Consider the following 27743-nt stretch of genomic DNA (forward strand, 5'->3'; position numbering starts at 1 on the left):
CCCACAAAACTCGCACAGAAATTAACATGGGGCGTAATAATCCCAATTATTTATATGTATTCTTGATACGAGGCCCGAAACCCTTTAGAACGGCCCCCGCTGTTCCTTTTTGGTAGGACAGGTCCTTGTTCAAACAACGCTGTCAAGTTAAATCTCTCGGATTAGTGGTTTAAGAAAAGCTTTCAACGACGACTTATCTTGACAGCGAAATGCTTTTTATTTATGGTCGTTTAAATTGACTCTAAGATTAAAATCAATGTTCTCATACCCATATACCATCCTCCCATGGTCACTTTACATTAAGTTAAAAGGCAGGAATGACCTCATTAAGATATGGTACGCTGTGTCAACAAACGTTGGAAATACTTGAGAAATATTAGAAGTTTGTGAAATTGAAGTTAAAAACTGATGTGAATTTCAACTTTCTAGGTAAAGCGGTTTAATTCATATGGCAGACTTATTTATCAATGTATGTATTATATCAAGAAGTGATATCTACTTTACTAGGGAGAAGGTATAAATTCGCCTGCACATTTCCAGCTCTTTATCTCCAGTCCAAACGTTACGTAGACGTGTCCGGAGTTAATCCCCGCCGCCTCTAAATTACAACCAGCCAGCATCTGATTGGTTCTTGAAAACTCGTGCACGTCAGCGCGACGCGAATGAGAGGAAAAAAATTACAGTCATATTTTCCGACTGAGGAGAGGAGGCGAAATAGCCCGGGGCCTCTTTTTACGTCCCCCCTTGTATTTTGAAAGGGGGTTAGCTGCAGGACTATGGCGCGCGCGAATACTTAGGAGGCATCTTAGCTGCTCCCTAGTAAACTAGATATCACTTCTTGATTATATTTTACTTCCGGTTATAGCTTTATTTCCGTATTGTTAAGCATAAAGTGGGCGGAGACTAGCTTCTTTAAATCTTGAGAGGAAACGACTTGTTTTAAAAGGACCGTCCTTTTGTCTTAGAGAGAGAACATACTGATCTTTTCAATTTTCAATAGAGTACATTCATCAGAGGTGTCGGATACTTCTAAAAGAAATATAGTTTGTTTCAACAATGTAAACTTGAAATATATTATAGTGCTTAGGGGGAAGTGCCCAACACCTTTTTTGGGCACACCCGAACTTATTGTCCTGTCTGTCTTTTATGAAAGAGCTACTTGGAATCTCCTTTGACTTTATCTTTGAAAATTTTCGGTTGAATGAATTTCTCGAGAAGCTAGCTGCTTGTAATCTTAGCTTTGCGAATTGAATAGCCAACTAGTGTCCGTCCCATGCAAAATACACGCATCAAAAGCTTAAATTCCTATAGTTTGTTTAAAATTAAGTTTCTATCTTTAATGGAATTAAAATAATCCAGGTTCGCATTGTTGTCATACTCTTAATTTTAATTTTAAGAATTTTTAATTTAAAGTGTAAATTAGTTTTAGAAACATTGAATTGTATTGAATTGAATTGAATTTAGATAATTGAATATATTTAAAATTTGACTTTAATAAAATATTAATTAGTTGATTGTAATTAGCATAGACTATAGTTCCTCTCGTATTACGTAATTAAATTTAAATAGCTTTTAAGAATCTGTTAATTTTTAAATTTTTCTTCTAGATTTTTAAAATGATTTTTTTTAATTTTTTATTCTTACTATTTTATTTTTTTTAAATTAAATTAATTAAACTTCAATTAGCTTTCAAGAGATATTTTAAATACATAATTAAATCAGTTTAGTTCATAATATAAGAACCAGGACCTACTAGGCTATGAACTGAATTGTTTACGATGTTGGTCAAACTCGCATTGAGTGACCACTGAATAAATATGGACAGAATAACATTTAAATAAATCAGTGCTAAGTTCTCCCTAGATTCTACAGTTGACAATAACAATTTGACTCTTGTCAAATATTTCATGACATGCTGCACGAGGAAACAAACAATCCCAGGGAACAAACTGACTTTGACATTTTTTTAACCCTTTTCTCTTATTGATTGTCAGACCAAAGTAACTTCGACAACTTTTATTTATTTATTTATATTTGAAATATGTGTGTCTTTAACAATTTACAGAACTGCTAGAAAATATCCCAAATGCACTCAGTGTTAATGTCACCATTGAGGACTCAAATACTTATATACTTCATTTTGGTTTTCAAAAAAGAGAGAGCTGATAGAAAGTGGATTAAAAGGTCACAATATGACCTATCTTTAACACATCCGGTGGGTGTGTCGAATAACGGAATTTAATAGTTGTTTCGTAATATTAAAAACAACAAGAAAAAAAAGTGCTTTTTCATATACCGATGAATTAGCATTTTAGATTAATAGATAAAAAACCTTGGAATTAATTCGTTTTCATTAAAATAATTGTATAATGACATTATAATAACTGTTTTTCATTATAGCCCTAAGCCAAAATTTAACATTAAAATATTTCATAATTACTAGGTCTATAAAGAAAATACTCAAATTTGATTTAATATAATTCGATCTTAACGCCTTTGAAATTACTTTGTTATCGTCTTCTGCTTGTATGGGCGATTTCAATTAACCTTGAGAGCTAATTTTTAATCTACCTTTAATTGTTCTAATAATTTCATAGTCTATTATATAAATTAGAGGCGGGACATTATCTCGCGCGGAAAAATATATCTGCACGTGCATTTTTTTTCAAAATTAAAGGGGTCGAATACTTTAAGATATATTTTTATATTCAAATATATCTATGGGTTTTTAAAAGACTAATATCCAACACCTCAGCTTGTATCATAGTTAAATTGACACTCTTAATGGTATTAAACGCGATTTACTAAGTTAACTTGAAAGCGTGATAAATTCATTGGCAACGGATGAAGCAACTCTCTTCATCATCTTAAAGATGTTAACAGTGACCTTTTAATTACAAGACCGTTTTAAAGAGGTCAACGATAAGGAGGCCGAGGTTAGCTAATTAAGCGTGCACTTTTTATAACCATTTTTCACAACGCCTTCGTACTTTGGCCTGGCCTATGGCTCCCACGAAAACGTTGTCTGAATTCTTAATCGACTTTTGATAGAGTGACTTGGTTATTCGAGCTCAAACAAAGGAGATGGTAGGGATCGAGCTATACTTTAGTGGGAAAACCCCCGTCCTTTAGCATGGAAAAATCCCTGTACTTTAGCAAGGAAATCCCTGTATTTTAGTAGGAAAATCCCCTGTAATTTAGTGGGGGGAAACCCCTGTAATTTAGTGGGGGAAACCCCTGTAATTTAGTGGGGGAAACCCCTGTAATTTAGTAGGAAAACCCCCTGTAATTTAGTAGGAAAACCCCCTGTAATTTAGCAGGAAAACCCCCTGTAATTTAGTAGGAAAACCCCCTGTAATTTAGTGAGGAAGCCCCTGTAATTTAGTGGAAAAACAGCTTATTTTAGAAGGAAACCCCCTGTAATTTAGTGGGAAACCAAATGTAATTTAGTAGGAAAAGAGCTCATTTTAGTAGGAAAATTCCCTGTAATTTAGTAGGAAAACCTCCTGTAATTTAGTAGGAAAACCCCCTGTAATTTAGTGAGGAAAACCCCCTGTAATTTAGTGAGGAAAACCCCTGTAATTTAGTAAGGAAAACCCCTGTAATTTATTGAGGAAAACCCCTGTAATTTATTGAGGAAACCCCTGTAATTTAGTGGGAAAACAGCTTATTTTAGAAGGAAACCCCCCCTGTAATTTAGAGGGAAACCAAATGTAATTTAGTGGGAAAACAGCTTATTTTAGAAGGAAACCCCCCCTGTAATTTAGTGGGAAACCAAATGTAATTTAGTAGGAAAACAGCTCATTTTAGTAGAAAAACCCCTGTATTTTAGTAGGACACCCGTTAGTAGTAAACCCCGTGTAATTTAATAGTAAAACATGGCACACACGGAGTATGGAACTTACAGTATAATTACTTTACTTATGGCATAGCTTAAGTACGAAATTCACCTAAAAAAGGCTCGAGAAGCGCAAAATAAGAAGAAAAAAATTCAATTTCCTTTCCAGGGACACTAAGCAAGCGGTGCAAATACGGTAGCTCAAGCTGAAACCGGAAGTTGGCTCTATCGTCAGCAAATCGCTTATTAGGGGAGGGAGGGAAGAGGTACAATCTGAAATGATTCGTCCCCGTAACCGGAAGTTAAAGACCGGACACTGACTGTGCCATTTTCGCCAAGGCTTAAAAACGATCTGTCTTTACCCCGAAAGATCCCTGGGCAAATAAATTAGCAAAGGCTTAATGCGGCTTTAGGCCTATTTTTCGTCTAATCTTCTAAAGTTTTATTTGTCGCAATAAAGACAGCGTGCAAATACAAGTGTTGCCCGTGTACTGTGACGTATGCAATTTAACCACTATCTACATCTACAACAGACTGAATTTAGCTAGTAGTTCAGTTCGAATCAGATCATAAATTCCATGCAAACAAATTACTGGCAAACCTGTTCCTGAAGCGCATGTAGTTAAACTTAAGAAACATATAGTTTAATTAAATATATTTATTTATATTTTCAGGACCTTTGGCAGGATTTTTGAATACTAAATTTGGTACAAGACGTATGGTCATAGCGGGTACCACAATGGCCGCCTTTGGAGCTTCTATATGTTACGTAGCTCCTAACGTTACCTTCGTAACTGTAGCTTTTGGAGTCGTGCAAGGTAAAAGTTTTTTTAAAACAAATACATAATTCACAATATCTTTATGACGTTGTCATAGCCAAAATTAATATCAAACGCCCCAAATTTTCCTCGTAACATCTGGACCTAGATGTATACTCTCCCACGTTAAGCCTAACGTAACGTTAGCTTTGAAATCTGTTTAAAAGCCCCATTCAGACGTTGACGTTTGTGAAATCGATTTTCTCGCGTAATTAGACACGTCTCAACAATGACGTAAAAGATAAAGATTCTTTAGGTTTACTTTGAAAATTTTCAACAAATTACATCGAGAAGTGTCTAAAGATGGCATCAGCCTCTTTTTCCATAGCTCACTTGATCATGCCCTAACTGACGCGTGATCTAGTGAGCTATATACGCATTAGCAGACGATATTTAAGAAACGGTTTAGGATTCTTGGCGCGCTATTTGTGATTTTGGATGTCTATCTGAATGGGCCTTTAGAGGCCTCCCTTCGCCCCCGCTAAGAATGTCTCTAGTTTCAAAATTGCCTCTTGAAGATTTTTGGGGGCAATTTGTTAAAGGGGGCGACCGCGACTTTGACCCCTGAATCTAAAGGTCTAATGAAACGTCGAAATATTTTTTCGAAATGAAACTCTATCGCGCCTAGCTTTAATCTATGAAAAAAATGACCTTGAAATACTTAAATTCCAATCTTTGTACGGACAAAGAAATAATCCCGGTTTCCATAGGGGTTTCAGTGTCCCTTTAAGTTGAAAATATTTGTCTTACAATCTCCAATATAAAGAAATTTTTGCCCACAACTTTTAGTAAAAATTTATATTTTTCCTTCTGACCCTCCCGATGTCTTTATGACTTGACATAACAGTCAAAGGTTTACTAAGAGCCGCTTTACCATTGGTAGTAGGGTCAAGTGATATTGTTAGGGCGCGTAAAGAAATATAACGTCGACATCTGTCGTATGTGTGTGTTCTATAAGAAAACCAAGAAAAATCCTTGTCGTTTTCTTTAGAAAAATCTCTTCCCGGCATGCAATGCGATGTTCTTTCGCTCCAAACCTAAAATATTTAAAGAAAAAGGTACTCGGACACGAATCTATCGCGACTTTAGTGATTTGAGGCCACCGTAGTATTTTACTACTGTAATATAGTGGTTTTCCTTCTATACTACTATTATTATTAAAATTAAATTTTGGAAATATCTAATAATAAAAATAACGTACATATTTTGTATACTAAACTAATCAGTTCAAAGTTTAGGGGGGAAATCACTGTAATATAGGAGTAAAACCCCTTAGTACAGGAGGAAAACCACTGTCGTACAGGAGGAAAACCACTGTAGTACAGGAGGAAAACCACTATCAGAGAATAATATATGAAAAAATACTAAATTTTCCTTAAAAAATAAACCCAATCTTTCCATTTTTTTGGTGGTAATTTCTTCGTACTCAGGTTTAGGAGCGGGACTTGTAATGCTTCAAGTACCAGTAACAGTCAACCAATACTTCCTTAAGTACCGTACCACCGCCCAAGGAGTTGCCTTTTCCGGGGCCACAATCGCCACATTCGTCTACCCACCCATAATCGAATATTGCGTCGAAACCTACGGTCTACGAGGAACGTTTCTTATCATCGCTGGCATTCTATTACACGGTTGCATAGGGGGCGCCCTGATACGGACACCCCCATGGTTACTCAAGGAAAAACCCAAGAGTCCCGCAGTCAACAACCACCAACAAAATCATATCCATAATCATCATGATATCATGAGTAATACATGTTAACTAGTGTTAAAAAGTATGACAGAATCTATTTCTTTCTCTCTCTCTCTCTCTCTCCCTCCCTCCCTCCCTCTCTCTCTGGATGACCTTTGTCCTTTATGGGCGTGGCAATTAATTGCAAGGAGCTGTCATACTTTTGTTCTATTGTTACTTATGGATGGGTAAACTGGACAATTACTTTCCTGATAGAAAACCATCATAACTCCAAGACGAAGGAATCATTGTTTTTGAACTCGGACAGTTGCGTTGAAGAGGACAATAGCAAAAAGATCTTACTGAATCAGTACAGATATTTGCATCAAATGGATTTTAATTTTAACGAAGATAGCAGAAGAGAATCGTACACTGATAGTTATAATAAATCACCTGATCGATCATCCCGATTGGATGATAGCGATCGGTGGTCGTCCAGTAGGGAATCGTGGCGAAGTCATCATCATTCCAGTATGATTCAATTAGACTCGGCTAGGTAAGTAATTAAGCTGATACGAATCATTGTGTTGGGCCTCCATTTTCACTTAACGTATCTGTGCGGGCTTTGTGGGAGGAGCTAGCTAGACTAATCATTATGTATCTCGCTGCGTGTTGAACCTTACGCGTGCCTAGGAACTCGCTACCCTACCAATGAAACGACAGTTAGAAATACGTCATCAGAATTAGGATAGTAATTTATCAAGCCCCGCCCAGAAACCCGCCGCTTAGAAATTAATACGGGGCACAATGATTCCTTGTAGCTTTATGTATTCCTTATTATTCATTAGGTACAAAAGTAACGGTTTCGCAACTATGGACCCAACCGAATCTTTATTATCATTGGCCACGAGTGACGAAAGCGAACCAATCAGAACGAAGATCGTTATCAACATTCCCAAAGAGTCCCCCAGTGACTTAATGCCACCGTTTAGACTGTATAACCAACCGTCCTTAGCCATGGTCTCGAGTATGGACAGTATCGCCATTGCCGCGCCACCAATACAAACAACAACCTCAACAATTACCGTGGTTAAAAACATTCTAAGACACCCAATATTCTATTTAATCACCGGCTGTTGGTCAGCTTTCCTCTTCGGCTATATCACCTACATAATGGTCATCATAGACTCGGCGGTGGACAACGGAATAGACGAAAAAGACGCCATCTTTATATTTAGTTCCTTCTCAATGGGGGACATTATCGGACGCTTAGGACTTGGCTGGGTGACCGATAAGGGTTACGTGCGACGAAAGAACTTTGTCATGTTCATGTCCTTGACATTAGGGTTAACTTTAATGGTGATTCCATCGTGTTGGGCCTACGCTTTTCAATTGGCCGCTTCCGTCGTGATAGGCGTGGCCGTTGGAAGCAACATGATACTATTCGCCGTCTTATTCGCGGAATATATGAAACCCGATCACGTGCCAATGGCCTTAGGACTCGGTTGTTTTGTCAATGGAATCGTTAGCCTCATTCGACCGTTCTTAGTTGGTAAGTGGAAAATTTATTTATAGTAAGGATTATAGATAAGTCTACAGGGGCCAGGGACCGTCTTCTTGGGTTATTTCTCCCACGCCAATAAGCACCGCTAGAGGCAGCACGTTGCTTCTTGGCACCAGGGTTTTCTGTATGTAATTAATAGAAAAACCATCACTAATTCTCGGGTTAGGCCTTGGTTCGCGGTGAGAGCTTAATTTTCGATGGGGGTTTTTTTTTGCTACTTATCTTATCTTTATGACGTAATTAGACCTATTTTTTATATATATCCTTGCCCTGCCTGAGAAATGAAGTCGTATATCTCTTAGTTCGGACAATTTGAGAGACCAACTCAAGTAGAAAAGGTCCGATAAGATATCGTCCCATCTGCAATATTCTATACGATGAAAGCTAAACCCTAATCTAAACATTGAAACGTTTCCCAGCTTTTACTTCACTGCATTCCCAAAATGAGCGCAATAATTCGACCTCCCCAAAAGCCAAAACGCTGTATAAATCAATACCACATCCAACCTGTGGTCCTCTTAAATTATAAGATATTACATTGGGGACCCTAGTTTGGAAATGAAAAGAAAAATATCGCGGTCAATCCAAAGGATTCGGATAGACTGACCCTGACCAATTATACATTGACCCGAAGCAAGTATTTTTCAACTAAGCCTCGGTATTGGTTAGGCCTTGGTCTGCATTAACCTCTTACTGTGAAAAATGGTTTTCCTTATAGGATATTTTTTTACTATTAGTGTCTATCGAAGGATGAAGGTTGTTCCTAATGTTCTTTATATGGTGATTTAGAAAGTATTACGACTAGCCTTTGACTGTAGTATAAACTCGAGTTGAAACGTATCCGCCGCAGCAATTTGAATTGTTTTTCGCTTTAGGTTAGGTTGAAAATGATCTTCTTGAGCTAGGATTGAGTTAAAGGCTAAGGCGGAATGATTTCTATTGATAAATCTAGTAAGGAAAGTAGATCCGTACGCGGTAGAAGGGTCTTTGACGAGAATTTTCGCTTGAGTTGATGGCAAACGATTAATGGCATTCTTTTTTTTCTTTGGCGTTTTGCACAGCGTAGGCGTATTGAAGTTTAGGAGAAATCAGCCTTTCGACGTTAAGAAAATTAGGTCAAATCAGACATTCGAGGTTAAGAAAATTAGGTCAAATCAGCCTTTCGGGGTTAAGAAACTTAGTTCAAATCAGCCTTTCATATATTTCTTAATTTAAAGATGATTCTATATAATAAAGTTCTAAGTATTTAATTTAAACCTAACCCAACCCAACTCCACATAGCAGCATACATACAACTAATTGGAATAATTATGTAGCTAATCTCACTCAAAGTATCTAGGCGGATTTTATTAAAAGAGTTACCCACAAAAGCCGAATTCATAGAAATTACCATGGAAGATAGGGGGACAAAAATTATTCCAATTATCTGTATGCATTCCATTTAATACATAAAAAATATATAAAACTAAATTTTGATTTAATATGTATTAAACAAAATTAAAATTAAAATAATTTTTAAGTTAATTTAAATCAAATCAGTATTCATTTTAATCTTTACCCCTATATTGCTACTTTCCCCGCAAACACTGGTGGAAAACGTGATAAACATTTCTACAGGGGCTATGGGAAATAACCCATGATCGAAAACCCCTGTAAGGGATCTTTTCTGAAACATTTTCTTTTTAAAAAAAAACCCTAGAAATTTAAAATTTGTTTTTTTATTTATTTTTCTAAAGAAATCTTCAATATTTCTCGGTCGAAAAAATCACGGTGCTTTCTTCTCAATTTTGTTTATTTATTGTTTACCCAAGAGGGAAGGGGTAAAGGGGGGAAAGCAGGCATCTTTAAAAGTTTCTCAAGCGTGTCTATTACATTCCAGGGACTTTGATTCTCAAAGATTTACCTTTTTTTTCTTTACTCTTACCTTCACTCTTTTTATCTTTAAAAGCATCACGTTACTCTTTCTACCGTTAAAAAGATGAGATGGGGGGATGGGGCAAAATGGGGTTAGAGCCCCACCTCTCAAATAAAATTTAGGGGGCATTCATAAAGACGTTGGTGGTGGTTTAGGGTATGTTAATAATATCATAAGTTTATAAGTGATATTGTAGAATAATTTTATGTTAAGTTATAATTGTAGTTGGCCAAAAAATGAATATGATTTTTTTGTATATGATATCGACATTAGCTTTTTATGCTTCCCTTTTAACGATATATAAAGAAGCTGTAAATGCAATAAATTAACCACACTCTAGTAACAACCTCGAATGTAACATTTGTTTGACGCGCTAATAAAGCAAACTATAATAATCTTAAAGTCGTGGTTTAAATTAAAAGAGTTTGCTTTATTAGCGCGTCAAACAAATGTTACATTCGAGGTTGTTACTAGAGTGTGGTTAATTTATTGCATTTACAGCTTCTTTATATATCGTTAAAAGGGAAGCATAAAAAGCTAATGTCGATATCATATACAAAAAAATCATATTCATTTTTTGGCCAACTAAAATTTCATATAATAATCTTAAAGTCGTGGTTTAAATTAAAAGAGTTTGCTTTATTAGCGCGTCAAACAAATGTTACATTCGAGGTTGTTACTAGAGTGTGGTTAATTTATTGCATTTACAGCTTCTTTATATATCGTTAAAAGGGAAGCATAAAAAGCTAATGTCGATATCATATACAAAAAAATCATATTCATTTTTTGGCCAACTAAAATTTCATATAATAATCTTAAAGTCGTGGTTTAAATTAAAAGAGTTTGCTTTATTAGCGCGTCAAACAAATGTTACATTCGAGGTTGTTACTAGAGTGTGGTTAATTTATTGCATTTACAGCTTCTTTATATATCGTTAAAAGGGAAGCATAAAAAGCTAATGTCGATATCATATACAAAAAAATCATATTCATTTTTTGGCCAACTAAAATTATAACTTAACATAAAATTATTCTACACTGCCCGCCGATGAGTGAAGCTCATCCATATTCTAACTATTTTTGTTATTTACATATGACTAATTTATCTCCAAGGGATAGAGTAGTTGAAGAGGGCGACGCAGGCTTGACCACCATTTACTCTAACCATACATGATCGAATGTTGTTGTCTCTCCCCTTGAATGTTTCTTCGATTACTCCCATTTTCCAGGATAGTCTTGGGGTTTTGTCCTCATGTACGAGGACTACGTCTCCGATCTTTAGGATAGTTTCCCTCTTTGGCTGGTTCACATGGTGCGCTGAGCGAAGTTCGAACAAATACTCCGATTTCCATCTTGCCCAATAGCGGTCGAGGAGATTTTGGCGATAACGCAGTCTTTTCATCAAGTGTTGTCTAGTAGTAGGAATCGGCTCTGAGATCGGGAACGTTCTGGAGGGTAAGGCCATGAGTCTCTGTCCAATGAGAAAGTGTCCAGGGGTCAAGGGAGATGGTTCACCAGGCTCGTTATATACGAAGGAAATAGGCCTGGAATTGACGATCGCCTCTACTTCCATGAGTGTTGTCTCCAGCTCTTCGTATCCCAAAGTGGCTCGCCCCAGGATTCTTTTCAAGCAGCCTTTCGTTGTGCGTACTAAACGTTCCCAGAAGCCTCCGTGCCATGCCGCTCTTTCTGTTATGTATTTCCAAGTAATACCCTTGTTGCCACTGAACTCCTTCACTTCCGGGCTTCTTAGTTTTTGCCATAATTCCTGGACATCTCGGTCAGCTCGCTTGAAAGTACGTGCATTATCGGAGTACATAATTTTGGGTATACCGCGTCTTGCTATGAATCTACTGAACGCAAGTAGAAACTTCTCCGTGGAAAGGTTGGTGACCAGCTCTAGATGTAGGGCCCTTGTAACAGCACAGGTGAAAAGGGTGATGTATGTCTTCTCCAGTTTCTTTCCGTTTCGAACGTATAAAGGTCCGGCGAAATCAACGCCAGAGGTTTCAAATGGTGGAGTCTCGGTTATCCTGTCGGCTGGAAGTGGTGCTGCTTGCATTTGGCCTGCCTGGACGTTGAATTGTTTACAGAAAACACATCTCTTAATTATTGATTTGACTTCCTGGCGTCCACGAGGTATCCAAAATCGTTCTCTGATGTCCGAGATAGTTAAACTGAGTCCCGCGTGTCCGTTCCGTTCATGATAATGCATCACTAATAACTTCGTTAAGTGATTATCCTTTGACAACACCCAGGGATGTTTTTCTCGATACGTAAATGCCCCTTTGTCCAACCTTCCTCCTACGCATATAAGTCCATTTTCGTCTAGTAGTGGATTGAGGTCACGTATTTTAGAGTTCTCTTGTAGTGATTGTCCATTCTTCAGCAGCTGAATTTCCTTGCCGAAGTCTTCGCTTTGGGCTTGTTGTACCCAGGTCATCTCCGCTTTGTTGAGTTCCTCGGCCGAGAGAGCTCCTTGAATTCTGTCAGTTTTCGCCTTTCGACAGTTTGTAACGAATCTCCAGACCCATGCTGATATCCTTAAAATCCTTCGGTAGGAGCTACACGTTTTTAGATCTAGTAGGGTTTCTCTTGGCGATACGATACAGGATCCTTGTGCTACGTCCTGGTATTTCGTTCGTTTTTCTGTCTTGATTGTGATGTTGCAAGGAGTTTCAACAGTCGGCTTCGGCCATAATTTTTCTTCTTGTCTGAGCCAATCCGGTCCATGCCACCAAATACTGCTGCTTGCCAAGGTATCAATATTCGCTCCTCGTGTTGGAAGGTCAGCGGGATTTTCCCTTCCTCTAACGTGGCCCCACATTCTTGGTTCCGTAAGCGATTGCACTTCCGTCACTCTATTTGAGATGAATGGTTTCCACTGCACGGCAGAACCCTTGATCCAGTGCAACGCAATAGAAGAGTCTGTCCATAATCTGATGTCATTGAGTTTCTTTAGGAAATTCGGTTTGAGGTAAGTGACCAATCGTGCCGCCAGGATTGCACAAATCAATTCCAGTCGTGGAAGTGTTAGTCGTTTTAGGGGTGCGACCTTTGATTTGGAAGCCACCAGAGATACTCCAATTTTCCCTTCTGTGGTGGTATAACGGACATATGCTACGGTGGCATAGGCCTTCTCGCTAGCGTCGCAGAAGATGTGCAGATCTACTTTATCCAATTCAGTCTCTGGGTGACCTCCGAAATAATGACGTGAAATTGAAATCAGATTCAGGCTTGGTAACTCGTCTCGCCATTGTTCGAATTGATTGGCCAAGGCTTCGGGTAAGGCATCATCCCAGTTTAATCCAAGCTCCCATATTAGTTGAAAGAGCATTTTTACGGTAATTATGAAAGGCGTTAGAAATCCAATGGGATCGAATATCCGTGCGACAGCTTGAAGTACACTCCGTTTGGTCGTTGTGCAGTTCGCAAGGTATGGCAAGAGGCTTGTCAAGTCGAAGACCCAGCTGTCAGTTTCAGAGTTCCAGATCAGGCCAAGAACCTTTTCATGAGAAATGGTGTCTTTGCATTGGATTCGTTTGCTATCGTCATGAATGTCTTGCTCGTGATTCCATTGAGTTTGGAGCTCCATGTCGTTAGTCCTCCATTTTCTTAGCTTCATTCCGGCTGACTTGAGTATTGCATTTGAATCATGGTAGATGGTCTCCACCTGAGCTCTTCCGTCGCCTCCAGACACAAAATCATCAACGTAGATATCTCTTCGTAGACGTGCGCAGATATCTTCATGCTCCTCCTTATGCTGATCAAGGTGATATCCAATTGTGGCCGATAGCAGGAAAGGACTGGACTTAACCCCAAAGGGTACTCTTGTGATTCTGTAGGTCTTCAGTTTTTCAGTCGGATTGGGATCGTTGCACCAAAGAAAGCGTACGCAGTCTCGATCGGCAGGCTTTAGTGATATCTGTAGAAACGCCTTCTCGATGTCTGATGTAAAGGCAATCGTATGTGTCCGGAAGCGAATTAGGACATCCAAGACTTCAGGGTTTAAGTTCGGACCTTGTCTTAAACAATCGTTCAATGACGGTACTCCATTTTCGTGACTTGAGGCATCGTTGACAATTCGGAGTTTTGTTGTTGTGGCTTGCGATCGGAAGACTCCATGGTAAGGTAAGTAGTACTTAGGGTTTCCATAATCTTCTTCTAACTCTGGAACTTCTTCTATGATCCCAAGTCTCTCTTGCTCTTGAATGACCTCTCGGAACTGGGCAAACAAAAAAGGATCCTTGCAAAACCTCTTTCTTAGGTTTTCAGTGCGACATCTTGCCAAGTTGTAATTTGATCCGAGTGCGTGTTTATCTTCTGTCCATGGCAGCGCTACTTCGTAACGGTTATCCTTGTAGGTGATTGACTTCCGGAATTCTTCAAGCGTTTCTTGATCTGTCGCCGACCTTCCTTGGTTCTCCGTAATCCCCATAGAATCAAGACTCCAGAATGCCTTTATCGTCTCCGCTATTTCCTTCTCCATGTCTGGATTTGTGTTTGTGGCAATCATGTTTACTCCAATGGATAGTGAAGATACGTTAGTTGGTCCTTGTAGAGCCCAGCCGAATTTGGTTTCTAGTGCAACGAGAGAAGCTCCCAATCTCACGGTTTTCCCAATCACCACCGTCCAATAGTAGTCAGAACCAAGAAGGATTCCTGGAGGCCCCTTTACAGCTTCCGGGTCTTGTTGATCGTCTGCTATTTGCAATCCTCTCTGGCGTAACGTTTTAGTAACTTCCTCTCCAGGAACCGATATCATGGCACTACAGATGCTCTTAGTTTCTAGGGCTTCTATTTCTATCTTCTTACCAAGTACCATAGGATTTTCCAAAATAACCTTCACTCTTCGTTGTCGTACTCTCTCCGGGTTTGCATTATTGAAGGCGAAGATATCCAGATTTTCGTATCCAATTTCATGTAGTTCAAGTTCTCTCGAAAGATCTTCACATATGAACGTTCGATGGGATCCGCTATCCATTATGCAACGGACTCGTTTGGTGCTACTTCCGCCATTAGAAACGTGTACTTGTGCCGTTTGTAGTAATATAGTCTTCCCACTAGGACTTGGCGTGATGGCTGTAGCTGTTAATATTGCTGAAGTTCCTTGATCCTTTTTGGTATGTTCCTTGTCTTCCATAGTCTTCCCTTGTACCAGTGTCTTCGACTCTGATTCGCATAAGGCTGAATGGTGTTTCCTCCCGTAGTGTTTACATGAAAGTTTATTTCGACTTCTACAGACTCGAGCGTTATGGTAAGGCTTTGTGCAGAGGAAACATCGTCCTTCTCTGTGGATGACATCCCGTTTTTCCTTGACTGATAGAGATTGGCAACCTTCTGACTCGTGATCTGCGGTCTTGCAGAATACGCAAGTGACTGGTTCTGCTCCGACCCCCAATGCTGAGGCTGATACCGGTCTTTTCCGTGACGTATTACCGTAGTTCTTTGCTCCGTTGTAATGTTGCCTTGTAATTTCTCGATCCTCCGATGTCCGACTTCCACTTGCGCTAGACGGTTCCACTGAATTTATGGCAGACATACGTTCTCGACTTCGGACTTCTTGACAAAGAAACTGCAATAATTCTGAGACCTTCCAATCTTCTTGTTTAGTTGTGCGTGTGAACTCCAATGATAATTCATGAGGCAGTCTTCCAAGAATTACTGGACAGAGGAATTTGCTGTAGTCGTCTGTATCAAGGTTCAACGCCTTGAGGCTCCGTACTTCTACTTCGCATGCATCGTGGAGTTCCCGTAGACCTGTTGTATCCGTAGACCGTTTGACTTCAGGTATGCTCATCAACTTCCTGATGTGCGTGTGTGTGATTGCCTCCGTATTCCCAAATCTTTTCACCAAAATATCGATGGCTTCATCGTAATTTTCGTCCGTGACCGCCAATCCTGCGATCGCTTGTGCTGCTAAACCTTCCAGATATGATTTTAGGTAGGTAAACTTGGCTACCTTTGGCATGTCAGGGTTATCGTGTACTGCATTGCTGTACTGGCTCCAAAATGTCCTCCAAAGAGTAATGTCTCCCTTGAAATTCTTGATTACGTATTTGGGTAATTTCACTGTTGCTTGACCTTGATTTATATTTCCTCCCAGATTTAAAGAGTTTACTGACCCCGTTGGCGTATTGCTTGCTGCTGTCTGACCTCCGGCTCCCATTTGAGATATACGATAAGTAGCCTTCTCTGCCCATTCGGTTAGTGCATCGTGATAATCTCCCGTTAATTGATCCTCCTTGTCTAATTCTTTAACATCAGTAATTTCGTTGAATACTTCGTCGTTGAGCTTCAGCAGGATTTCTTCCTTTTTGCTCAGCTGTCGGATAAGTACTGACAAATGCTCGGTGTCAGTAACTGTAGCCATCAACTCCGACTCTATTGCCTTCATGACTTGCGTCGCTTGCGCTTTCACGTTACCGCGTTTTCTCCGTAACTTTTCTAATTTGTCCGCCATCCCGAATACTTTTCGCGTAATTTAAACTCTAAATCGTGTATTTAAACTTTTAACTTCGTCTCCGATACTCTCAAATTATCTCCCGGGTTTTCGGCACCATATAATAATCTTAAAGTCGTGGTTTAAATTAAAAGAGTTTGCTTTATTAGCGCGTCAAACAAATGTTACATTCGAGGTTGTTACTAGAGTGTGGTTAATTTATTGCATTTACAGCTTCTTTATATATCGTTAAAAGGGAAGCATAAAAAGCTAATGTCGATATCATATACAAAAAAATCATATTCATTTTTTGGCCAACTAAAATTATAACTTAACATAAAATTATTCTACAGATATGTTATGTTCCTTCTATAAGTTTGTTTTATTAATATCTGGTAACTTAGAAACTGAAAGGCTTGTAATGAATTTGAAGTGAGTGAGTTCATAGATTCGAGAGGAGGTAAAGCCAGGGAGGCCTGGTTGGTGAGTGAGGTGGTACTGCTGTCAAATTTGGGCTTAGTAATGCTGACTAAATAGGAGTGCCTAGATGGAAGTAGGTCCTGCAAAATTAACCACCGAATGTAGGACTTCAATTCTCGCTTGTCGTTCAATCTTGAACTAGCTCTTACTAAGTCTCTAGTATTGGTTAAGGGCTCAATTATAAGGGTATTTTAGTTATAAGGTTTCAGAGTAAGATATATATTAATATTTATTATATTTAATTAGTGTCTGTAGGTTAATTAGTCCAAAACCTAAAATCGAATTTCCAATATACGCATCGATACTTTTTAATTAAAGAAAGTTAGCCACAAACTCTAATTAACTTAAGAATAAATGAATAATCTTAACATAATATAGAGCTGAATAGCGGTTTTTAACTTAATTAAATTAATTACGCTTTAATTAATACCGTACCGAAATTTTCTGGGTTAATGACTAAAGTAACGTGAGAAAATGTTAAAAAAAAAAGAAGAGTTAAGTCTAAAGATAACGTGTCCGTTGAAATACATGTAATAGAGTGAAAGTAGGGCCTAATGTAATCATTAGGCGCCTTGTACAGTATCGTTTCTAATTCAGTAAACACGCTTGAGTTGAGCGTTGACCATCGGAGCGTTAATTTTGGGAAGATTCTTGGGCAGAAACTGGAGCTGCTTTTGGGACAGCTTTATGAAACCCTTGTATTTAGTATTTTTCGTAATGGCACGCATTATTATATTCCCATAGAGTCTAATAAAGACAAAGGCTGCTTTATGCCATTACCCTATTATTATTTTAATATTATAATATAATATAATATTTAAATAATTTTAAAATTTTTAATTTAATCGCACGAGATTTTAAAAATGTTAATTTAATCGCACGAGATTTTAAAAATGTTAAATTTAATCGCACGAGATTTTAAAAATGTTAAATTTAATCGCACGAGATTTTAAAAATGTTAAAATAATGGTACGAGATTTTAAAAATGATAAATTTATTCGCACGAGATTTTAAAAATGATAAATTTATGGCACGAGATTTTAAAAATGTTAAAATAATGGCACGAGATTTTAAAAATGTTAAATTTATCGCACGAGATTTTAAAAATGACAAATTTAATCGCACGAGATTTTAAAAATGTTAAATTTAATCGCACGAGATTTTAAAAATGACAAATTTAATCGCACGAGATTTTAAAAATGTTAAATTTAATCGCACGAGATTTTAAAAATGATATATTTATCGCACGAGATTTTAAAAAATTAATTTCACGTGAGCTTTATAAATAAAATAAACTCGGGTATATTTTCACGTGAAAAATATTCATTATCCAAATGAGATATTATTAGCGAGTTTTTTTGTGGGTTGGGGTTGGGGTTGCGAGTACCTGCGCTAATTTTACGAGCTAGACAGACTTGGCTAGTTGCTACGCCCCAAAAATCCGCACTCGGGCATTCTATTTTACGCTTTGTAAGCCTTGCTTCCAAGCCCATCAACAAAGATAAAAAAAAATTCCGACATAAAGGGATACAGAACGAATATAATAAAAAGAAAAAAAGATTGAAAGAGAAGAAAACAAGACGGCCCAAGGGCTCGTAATAGTAGCCATATCGTACGAGTGAATAGCCCCTCTATACCCTACCCTAATGAGTGGATAACCCCTCTATAACTTACCCTAATGAGTGACTAGCGCTATCTTTTTCAATGCTTAAATGATTTTCCGTGCATAAAATCAAAGTGAATAGCCCCTCGATTCCCTACTCTAAACAGTGATTAAATTATAACCGTATAAATTTACTGTAATTCTAATATTCCGGCGAATCGAAGAACAGATAGTTTTTAGTGATAATCCCCTCGATGAGTTTACAACATAGACTTATGCCGATGCACACTTATCGCATCTTATAAATTTCTAACAAGGACTTATGCCCAGAAACTTTTGAAAGAGATAGTTTAGTTATAGTGATTACGCATTTTAGTGATTATCCCCTCGAATTACCTTTAGCAATGCCAAAATGATCAAACGCATAACGCTCATTTAACACTATGTTAGCTCTATCTAAACCCACATTTGAATTAACCGCCAAAACGTTCCAGTCAAACATAACATAGTTGACGATGGCTACCGAACGAGAACGAAACACGTGAGGAGCGCGGTAGCAAACGGGGAAAATCGTTATCTATTTAATTAGCACATACATAAAAAGAAAATAATTATAAAACCCCCAAACATACAAATTCATAAGTATCCGACCCCACAGATAAAAATTGAAAAGTTTCCGACCCCACAGATTAAGAGGTACCCCACCCCACATCAACCCGACATTTTAGAGATAAGAATAAATAATAAAAAACTCGAGGTTTCTATCAACTCTCTATGGTTCAGTTGGTAGAATATCTGCCCATGGCGCCAGAGACCCGGGTTCGATTCCCGGGTCTGACCTGAAAAAATTTTAATTATAATTAAATCTCTAACCGAGCCCAGTAACCCCTATGGGTGGGTTGTGGTAATATAAAGTTCCTTTTAAGCTAAAATCTGACGATAACGAAGCGACAACCCCGGCCACTACTACTACTACGGCTCGGGTCAAACTAAGAGCCTATCGTATACTACGATATGGCTAAAAAATCCACCTTTTTAGTATATAGCTTTTACCCCCATTCTGAACTGAATAAAAGACCCGCTATAGTGGCGAGTGAAAAAAGGAATTACTTGGCTATTTGAAGGGGTAGTATTATTTTACTAAAATATAGTGGTTTTTCACCTATCTTCTATTGTTTGCGGTAAATGTTAAGAATATAGAAAATATGGACAAGGATATTTAACTAGAAATATGTTTTAAAGATAAGGTTGACATTGAATTTCTTCAGGGTGTAGGGGGAAAAGCACTAAATTGTAGGGGGAAAGTACTAAATTGTACATATTTGGAGGAAAACCACTAAAATTTGGGAGGAAACCTACTAAATGTTAGGAGGGAACCCACTAAATTTCATTAGGGAAGAAACTAAATGATAGAAATGATAGAAGGAAACCTACTAAATGTTAGGAGGGAACCCACTAAATTTCATTAGGGAAGAAACTAAACGATAGAAGGAAAAAACCACTAAATTTCAGGAGGAAACCCACTAAATGTTAGGAGGAAACCCACTAAATTTTATTAGGAAACTAAATGTTAGGAGGAAACCCACTAAATTTTATTAGGAAAGAAACTAAATGTTAGGAGGAAGCCAACTAAATGCATGGAGGAAACCCTCTAAATGTTAGGAGGAAACCCACTAAAGGCTAGGAGAAAACCCACTAAATTTTAAATAAATACTTAAAAAATTCAAAAACGTTATATTAACTAACAAACATTAATCTTAAATAAATACTTTACTAAATTTAAAATAAATTAGATGTTATTATTTATATAATAGTATGATAGCCGTTTAACTTAGTTGATCTTATTATTTACTTATGATAGGTAGAATAGTATCGATTGCGTAACGTATGGTACAGTACGGTATGGTACGGTATGGTAGGCGGTGTCTTTGGAAGGGCTTTGTTTTCAGCTTGAATGCAACGCGATGCCCAAAAGCTATTATCGCCGACTAAAAACGCCAGCTCCAGGTAAAAATATCTCCCCTTCTTTCCCTTCTTCTCTTGGCATAGAGCAAGCAGCGGCAGCAGCGCGACAGGACACGCCACGCGATTTTCGATACAAGGCTTAAGCTTCTAACTTGGGAAGGAAGAAGTGGAAGGCTAGGAAGGAGGAGGAGAGGGTGGACCACTAGCAAATAGCCGAAAAATATGATAGGAATTTTCTACCGTAAAGCGCCTTTCGACTTGCTGGCTTTTATGGACTACCCCCTTTATTGCGAAAGTATCTTAACTCCAAGAAAATGCGTTTTGTTTCTGTTTTTTTTTTTCATGTGAATTAGTGTCTGTGAAATCAAAAGGCACATGCATGGAAAGGTGAACGAAAGTCCAAAGTATTAGAGTCTAGTAAAGTTAAGTTTATGTCGTATGATATTGGGTCCATTCAGATTAGTGTTCCCATCGGTACCCTCGTTAATTTCGCTTTGGGTGGCGTCGGTATAGGCTCATATCCCTGTTCAGACGACAGAGCAGACGACTTAAAACAACGGTGTACATCGCGTATACGGTGAATTAATTGTTTTGAACCAATTAAGACTTTTTAATACTGAACTAACATAACATTCAAAATGATAAATACCGTGTGCTGCCAAACAAGAATTTTAAAAATTTTCATAAATCGTCTGCTAAGGCGAACTTGCTTGATTTGACTAAAATGGTAGTTACGATGTTTTGCCTGCAGTTATATTAAAGGGTCTGAAAAGCTAGAGGAGGGATAATTTAGGACCTCCTCAGTTCTCTCAAACTGCAGCTTTTACTTTTGGCTTGAGAGAGAGAGGGGGAGAGAGAGAGAGAGAGAGAGAGAGAGAGGCTGCGTCGCTAAGGGACAAAACCAAACGCGATGATATTACAGAATTATTACATTTTTCTTTCTAAGCCTTGGGCGACCCTTTTCGTATATATATATACGTCTATACCATGCACCTTTCACCAAGAAAAAGATTATATATCACCGATACAGAGTGACGTATACAGGGTGTTTCTTCTGTTGAATTAAAGGGGGCATCCGTAAAACACTCCCTGCAATGTTCATCATAACTTTAACTTGTGTTAGGGGGTGGTCAGTACATGTCCCTTAGGGGGGTCAAACAAAATCTTATGGGTGGTCATAGAAGTATAGATGTTAAATACATTTTCGAACTCTAGATTGATACATTGATTTCCCATAGAACCACCTATGGCATCCCCCTTTTTGTAATGAACACCCTGTATGTTCAAAAGCACTCGTTTTATTCTATGCATGTCTAGTGTTATCTAAAATCAACGGTTGAATTCGAATAACTAAGCCATTCTGTATATATAAGCATCATCAAAAATGGGCCCCAGAGAAATTTGGTTAAATTGTTTGATTTTTTGGGGGGCTTTTCGTGTGTTTGCGAGCGGAGCGTGTGGGCCCGACCGACGACGTAGTTTATGGCCTTGATGAAATTGAAATTGGTTTAGAGAAGATAGCCCGGGTGAAATTGGCTCGGTATAATAACTTTTCGCCATTTTTAAACGACAAGATAGTAAATAAATTATTTGGGAGGCCATGGACTTTGTAGTTTAAAAAGAGAAGCGGCCCATATTTTTTTCTTTTCATTTCATTTCTTTTCTTTTGCGACCCAAGTATATAATAAAATTATTTAAATAGATTCCTAGTGGCTGTATGTATTCCTGGTTTAATACCAATTAAAAAAATCAAAGTTAAGAACTTAAGATATTTTAAAATAATCCTGATGATAAAGTATAATTATACTTAAACACGTATTTTAATAGATACATATTCCTAGTAGCTGTATGTATTCCTGGTTTAAAACAAATTAAAAAATCAGAGTTAACATATTTTAAAATAATCTTGATGATAAAAGCATAGCTATACTTAAAACACGTATTTTAAAATTAAAATTAAATCATTTTTTAAAATATTATTATTTAGTTAAAAATTAATTAAATTTACAGTTACGACATATTTGCATTAATTCAGGACCTAATTAGGCTTGTTCTATTCCTCGTTTAAAATCAATTAAAAAATTAGAGTTAACATATTTTAAAATAATCCTGATATCAAGCATTTTAAAATTCAATTAAAATTAAATAATTTTTTGAAATATTATTATTTAGTTAAAAATAAATTAAATTTACAGTTACGATCTATTTGCACTAATTAAGGGACCTAATTAGGCTTGTTCTGTGAAACGTAATTTCGCTAAAAGTCGGTTTAATCTAGGGTGAATTAAGGATTACATAACGTCTAGCTGTTGTTACGGGCCATTTTAAAATTACTAGGACGTGTTAAATATCTAGCCAATGACTATTTGGCGTTAGTAACGCATTCCTTCACGGCCTTGACCCTTAGCATACCCGACTGCCGCCGCATTTCTTAATTAAGTTTAATTAAATATAATTACTTCTGTCAGCTATCCCAAACCCTGGAGTGTTTAAAGTTCTAGACGAAAATTAATTAATTAATATTCATTATTTATTTTTAAGTCTAGGGATTTAATTTTAATTAATAAAGAAATTAGTTTAGTTTTAAAATTATTTTAGTTGTTAAAGGAAAGCCAGCTTTTAGGGGTAAAGAGATGCATGTATTTTCCCATAGCCCCTGTAGAAATGTTTTACACGCAGTGAATGAATGAATGAATGAATCTTTATTTGCTCTCTATAAGGAGATCCCTTTTGAAACAGGGAGGAGCCACTACTGGCTCGCAAGCAATTGGTACAGACCGTTACAATTTGTTGAACATTTGTAAGGTAAAATTAAACAGATTATATACAAAATGAAATACAGTATGAAAATAGTTCAATGGTAATGATACAATGATTTTTTTTTATTATTATTATTGTTCTGCCAACGGAGTGAAAGGAGGCGCCGCGCACTAGCAAGTAGCAATATAGGGAGCACTGTCGGTACAACATGAGTTAGAGGAAGACGCACATGAGCCAGGCGAATGTTTCAACTTGAGTTTCAGCAAATTCTTCTAATCTAGCCTTAATGGCGGTGGGATGAGTAAGGAGGAGTGCGGTCATTAAAGAGACTCCTGAACGGTATTTCGTCATCGCATAGGAAGGTTTCGTCAGGCAGAATAAATGAGTATCATCATAGTACATTTGCTCTTAAAGCTCACACCATACGTCTCAAAGTCGCCCCCCCTTCCTGCATATTCAGTAGCCCCATTTGCTATGTCTTTACTTCAATTTTACATTTTCTCCTCCACGCGCCTCTTATTCTTCCGTTGACATAAGGACCATTATTCTGCAGCCGGTGGTGCACCTCGACGCGCCTTTTGGCGCTCGCGGTATTTTTTACGTTCCCATTGGGCCCTGCGGGTCAGATCAGCCTGGATGTAAATTGTGCGATAGCCCTCCTTATCTTTCAAGGATTTAGCCTTCCTGAGTACCAATTTTCGTTGGTTGGCGTTCTCGAGACTCAATTTTACAGGAGGGATGCCAGACCCTTTTATCTGAGTGCAATGTAGTACTTTAATCGGCTCGTCTGTCAAGTCCAGTGCTTCATTCAGCCAATCGGTTGCAAGAAATGGGTCATCCAGAGCAGCAGAGGCAGCACCCAATATCATGACATTTAACGCCTTATCTTGGACTTCTCGGGCTTCTTTTATAACTTTCGCACCTAATGAATATTGTAATCCATTGGCCACAGGTGCCGTCAAGTCTAGTGCGAGTTTTTTCATTTCCGAAACCGGCGTCTGGAGTTCCTCAAAACACCCGTGTCTGGGGAGAAGCTACCATATAGGGGTGGGCATACAAATTATTTTTAGTTATTATTGAATAAATTCGTTAATATCTCGGCCCCTAATTAAGATAGACGCAAATAATTAGTACCATTTAATAGAGGACAATTAGGACTATCATACCGTAAAGTCATTTTGTCGCATCATTTAAATTAAACGAGTTATAAATTGGTAAAATGAACTTATGTTGAATTCCACGTAAATCTCATATCCTAACATCAAATATAACAAATCAAATATAACCGAAAAAAAGGGGGATTCCAGGAATGAAATGCACGACAATCCAAAGCAATCAGCATCTTAACCAAATTAACAAAATTAGTCAGTCAAATAACCCCTTAGAGAATTTCGATTCAAAACCAGGAGCTGAATATCTGGCGCCTTTAAACCATACTACACTAAATATTAAATATAACGCAATACGCAAGCGCTAAATATATTACAGAAAGGCGTCAACGTCGCTGGTGAATTTCTGGGAATAAATTTGCCTAAACAGAAGCCTTTTCGCCGTCTGAAAATCTGTGTACTTATATATATATTTATATACATATACAAAATCAATATTTTTGTCGTACTTGTATCCTAGCATTGACTTTATATTTCTAAAGAGGACCGGCAAAAAAAGAAATATTTTCAGCAGTGAGCTTGGGAATACATTACTTTACTTTACTACCCCCCCCCATCTTACCGCCGTGCATGCGCCTAGCTTTAAACAGTGCATTTTGAAAGTAATTTCACGTGACCTTGAAATAAGATAAAATTAAATTGCAGCACGTGCCTAGTTTTAAAATTCTCGTGAAATATTTTTGTAAGCACGAGGCGTACTGTTTACCAGTCCCCTATAGTATTTGGAAGTTCCATGACGGTAGAGGGGTCCTCCTAGTGTATCCCGGTACTAATTACAAACGATACTCGAACGCTATTGGTTGATCGAGTTTTCGAAACCAATTTTCCTACGTCAACACCGCTGTCTTATCTATGATATTATTATTATTATTTCTCCGTTGACAGGATTTAAAATTAATATTTGTTTGTTGATATTCATTATTCATAAACCAACCAAGGCTTAATGAAAATATTAATTAAAATACCGGTTTTAATTATAAAGCCGTTTAAATTGTTATTTTCTTTTTATTTCAGGTTTTTTCCGTGATTCTCATGGAACTTACGACAACTTATACTACGCTATAGGTTCCGTTGCCGTTTTTCTATCATTTTTATGGCTTTTGGAACCATATTTCATGAAGAAATTCAACGCCAAAGCCGAGGAGTTACGTCAAAACGGAACCGTTACAGCCACGTAACGTAACGTAACCACTTCCGTTTAATTATCATTTCCGGGTTAACTTCCGGATTTAAGAATGATGCCTGGTTTTAATCCCAAATTGGTCGGATAGTTGCTTAGAACTTAAAGGAATATACTAAATATTCAGGGGCGTTTTTACAACTATTTTTGGCAACTATTCGACCCCTCAAGATTATGAAAATTACAACATGGTGCTCTCTATAATTAACCTATTAAATTATAACCAAGGTTGGGGTCTTTGCTATGATTTATAACTAAGAAAGACCCAACTTTGGTTAAGAATAAGATTAACGTCAGTTACTTTTTTCCATAATTAATTTAACTTAAATGAACACAAAATTAACTTAACTTTAAGGTAACGTCCAATATAACTAACCGCATTTTACTCTAATTAATAGTTAATTTCGATGACGTGACGTGATTTTAGAATATTTCACGCGTTTATTATATTTTTAGGGACCCACACTTGGGGACACCCTTTTTTAAAATTTAAACTTGATAGAAAATTTTATTTCTTTTATTATTTTTCTGTGGAATTTTCCATTGAAATATTTTAGGTCTTTGTTGGAATGCGGAAATCTAACTGTATACCGTCTGGCTATCTTGATACTGTTATAGATTAAGGATTTATTATTTGATCTGCGGTTTTCAGTTTTACCAAGTTAAACTGTCGTTGAGTTTTTAAAAGTTTAAAAATCAGGGTAAAGAAAAATAAAACCTTAACTTTCTTCTATATATTCCTATATATATATATATATATATATATATATATATATATATATATATATATATTGGATTTCCAAATATAGCAACAAACTGAAATTCCTGGATTGGGACTATTCAATAGTTTATTTAAAAAAAAAAATCCCATTTTTTCCCCCCCAAGATAAATTTTTAATTTATTTTTCGTGATGGTAACCAAGTACTGGTCCGTGTAAAGAAATTTTAATTTTTAAGTTTCAAATTTATCAACTAAAAATAAATTTTATCAGGGATAGATTTAATTTAAGAAGTAGGAATGGAGAACGGAACGGTTAGTATTTACTTCAGTTATTCCGACTCATAGCCCACCCAGTATAGATAAGCCCCTCCCTCCAACCAACCAACACGCAACGAAAAGTTTAAATTATATCTTATTGGCTGCTCACTTAAACCCTACTATACGTTTTGATGACGTTGCTGACGTGGACGGTGAAAAATAGTGACGTAATTCCTTTTTACCTCTGTCGCTCGCTATGACCCTCCCGCCTCCGTTCCGTTAAAAGGGGGTCCGGGACTTTGACGCGCGCGCCCAGATATTACTCTGTTCTCCATTCCTACTTCTAAAATTAAATCTATCCCTGATTTTATATATTATATTTCTCTACTGGGATGTGTGTGTGTGTGCAACGGGCTTTATCTACTTGAACACCGTGTGGGATGGGCTTAAAAAATCGACCGAGGCTTAGACGTAAAAATATATTATGGATATATATTAGAAAAGTACATTTATCATAAGATAGGACATTTAAATAAATGATAACGCTTGGTTATCTTTGAGAGAGAGAAACGTGGCTTGAAATGGATTTTCGTGGAGTCGGACATTAGACACGTGACGTATCCTTCAAGACGCCTAGAAATTCTAGAATGTTTCGTTTCTTTATGCATAAAACGTCTTACGTTTCAATTAAAATACCTTAATCTCTCTAGAGACTTGAATAATGAGTGAATTAATGAAGCCTAAATCATAAAAGATCGTAATTCGTATTTTTTGGTCGAAAAATAAAAAGAAATATTCGTTAATGGATAAATTCCAGTATAGAAATTCTCTTCCACTTAAAACGAAACTTCCTAAAAGGTTTTATAATTATAATTGGAAACGAATTTTCTGACGCTAAGCCTCGGTCTCATTTTTTATTATTTTTTATTTTTTTTTTTGGTTTTTCAAATATTGACAGAATTGATTTTGAAATAAATTTCACTAAAAACAGGTTCCGGAAACGTCAAAAATTTAATTCCAGTTTGAAGTATATATTTCCGATTATGGGGTACTTAATTGCATTAATAATATAAAAACTTTTTGATGAATTTGACACTTAATCAATATATACATTAAAATTCGAAAAATGAATAAAAAAAAACTCAATGACAGTTTAACATGACGGTAAATTCAGAAATACCTATGTATATATACCCCCATTTTTACTTATTTTAAATTATATTCAAGTTAATTTGTCGTTAAATCAGGGGAAAGAAATATAGTATAACGTCAACTTAACATGACAAGAAACCCTTATAGAAAACCTATTTTTCTCATATTAAATTATATTCAAGTTAATTTGTCGTTGAATCAAGGAAA

General features: G+C 37.0%; 1 protein-coding gene and 1 long non-coding RNA gene across 2 annotated transcripts in view; one reads left to right on the plus strand and one right to left on the minus strand.

Annotated features, from left to right (window-relative positions):
- LOC149615343 (uncharacterized) overlaps positions 1-27743 on the minus strand; it is a 40459-nt gene that overhangs the window by 9471 nt on the left and 3245 nt on the right. The window lies entirely within an intron of this gene.
- Positions 4493-25959, plus strand: LOC149615344 (uncharacterized). Its single transcript, XM_089856350.1, has 5 exons — positions 4493-4656; positions 6087-6404; positions 6605-6884; positions 7177-7880; positions 25240-25959. The coding sequence occupies exons 1-5, from the start codon at positions 4557-4559 to the stop codon at positions 25401-25403; spliced, it is 1566 nt and encodes a 521-aa protein (XP_089712476.1). The 5' UTR covers positions 4493-4556; the 3' UTR covers positions 25404-25959.

Source organism: Phalangium opilio, unplaced genomic scaffold (assembly GCF_054372755.1).
Source record: "Phalangium opilio isolate 3A_F unplaced genomic scaffold, DU_Popi_V2 ptg000217l_1, whole genome shotgun sequence".
Lineage (NCBI taxonomy): Eukaryota > Metazoa > Arthropoda > Arachnida > Opiliones > Phalangiidae > Phalangium > Phalangium opilio.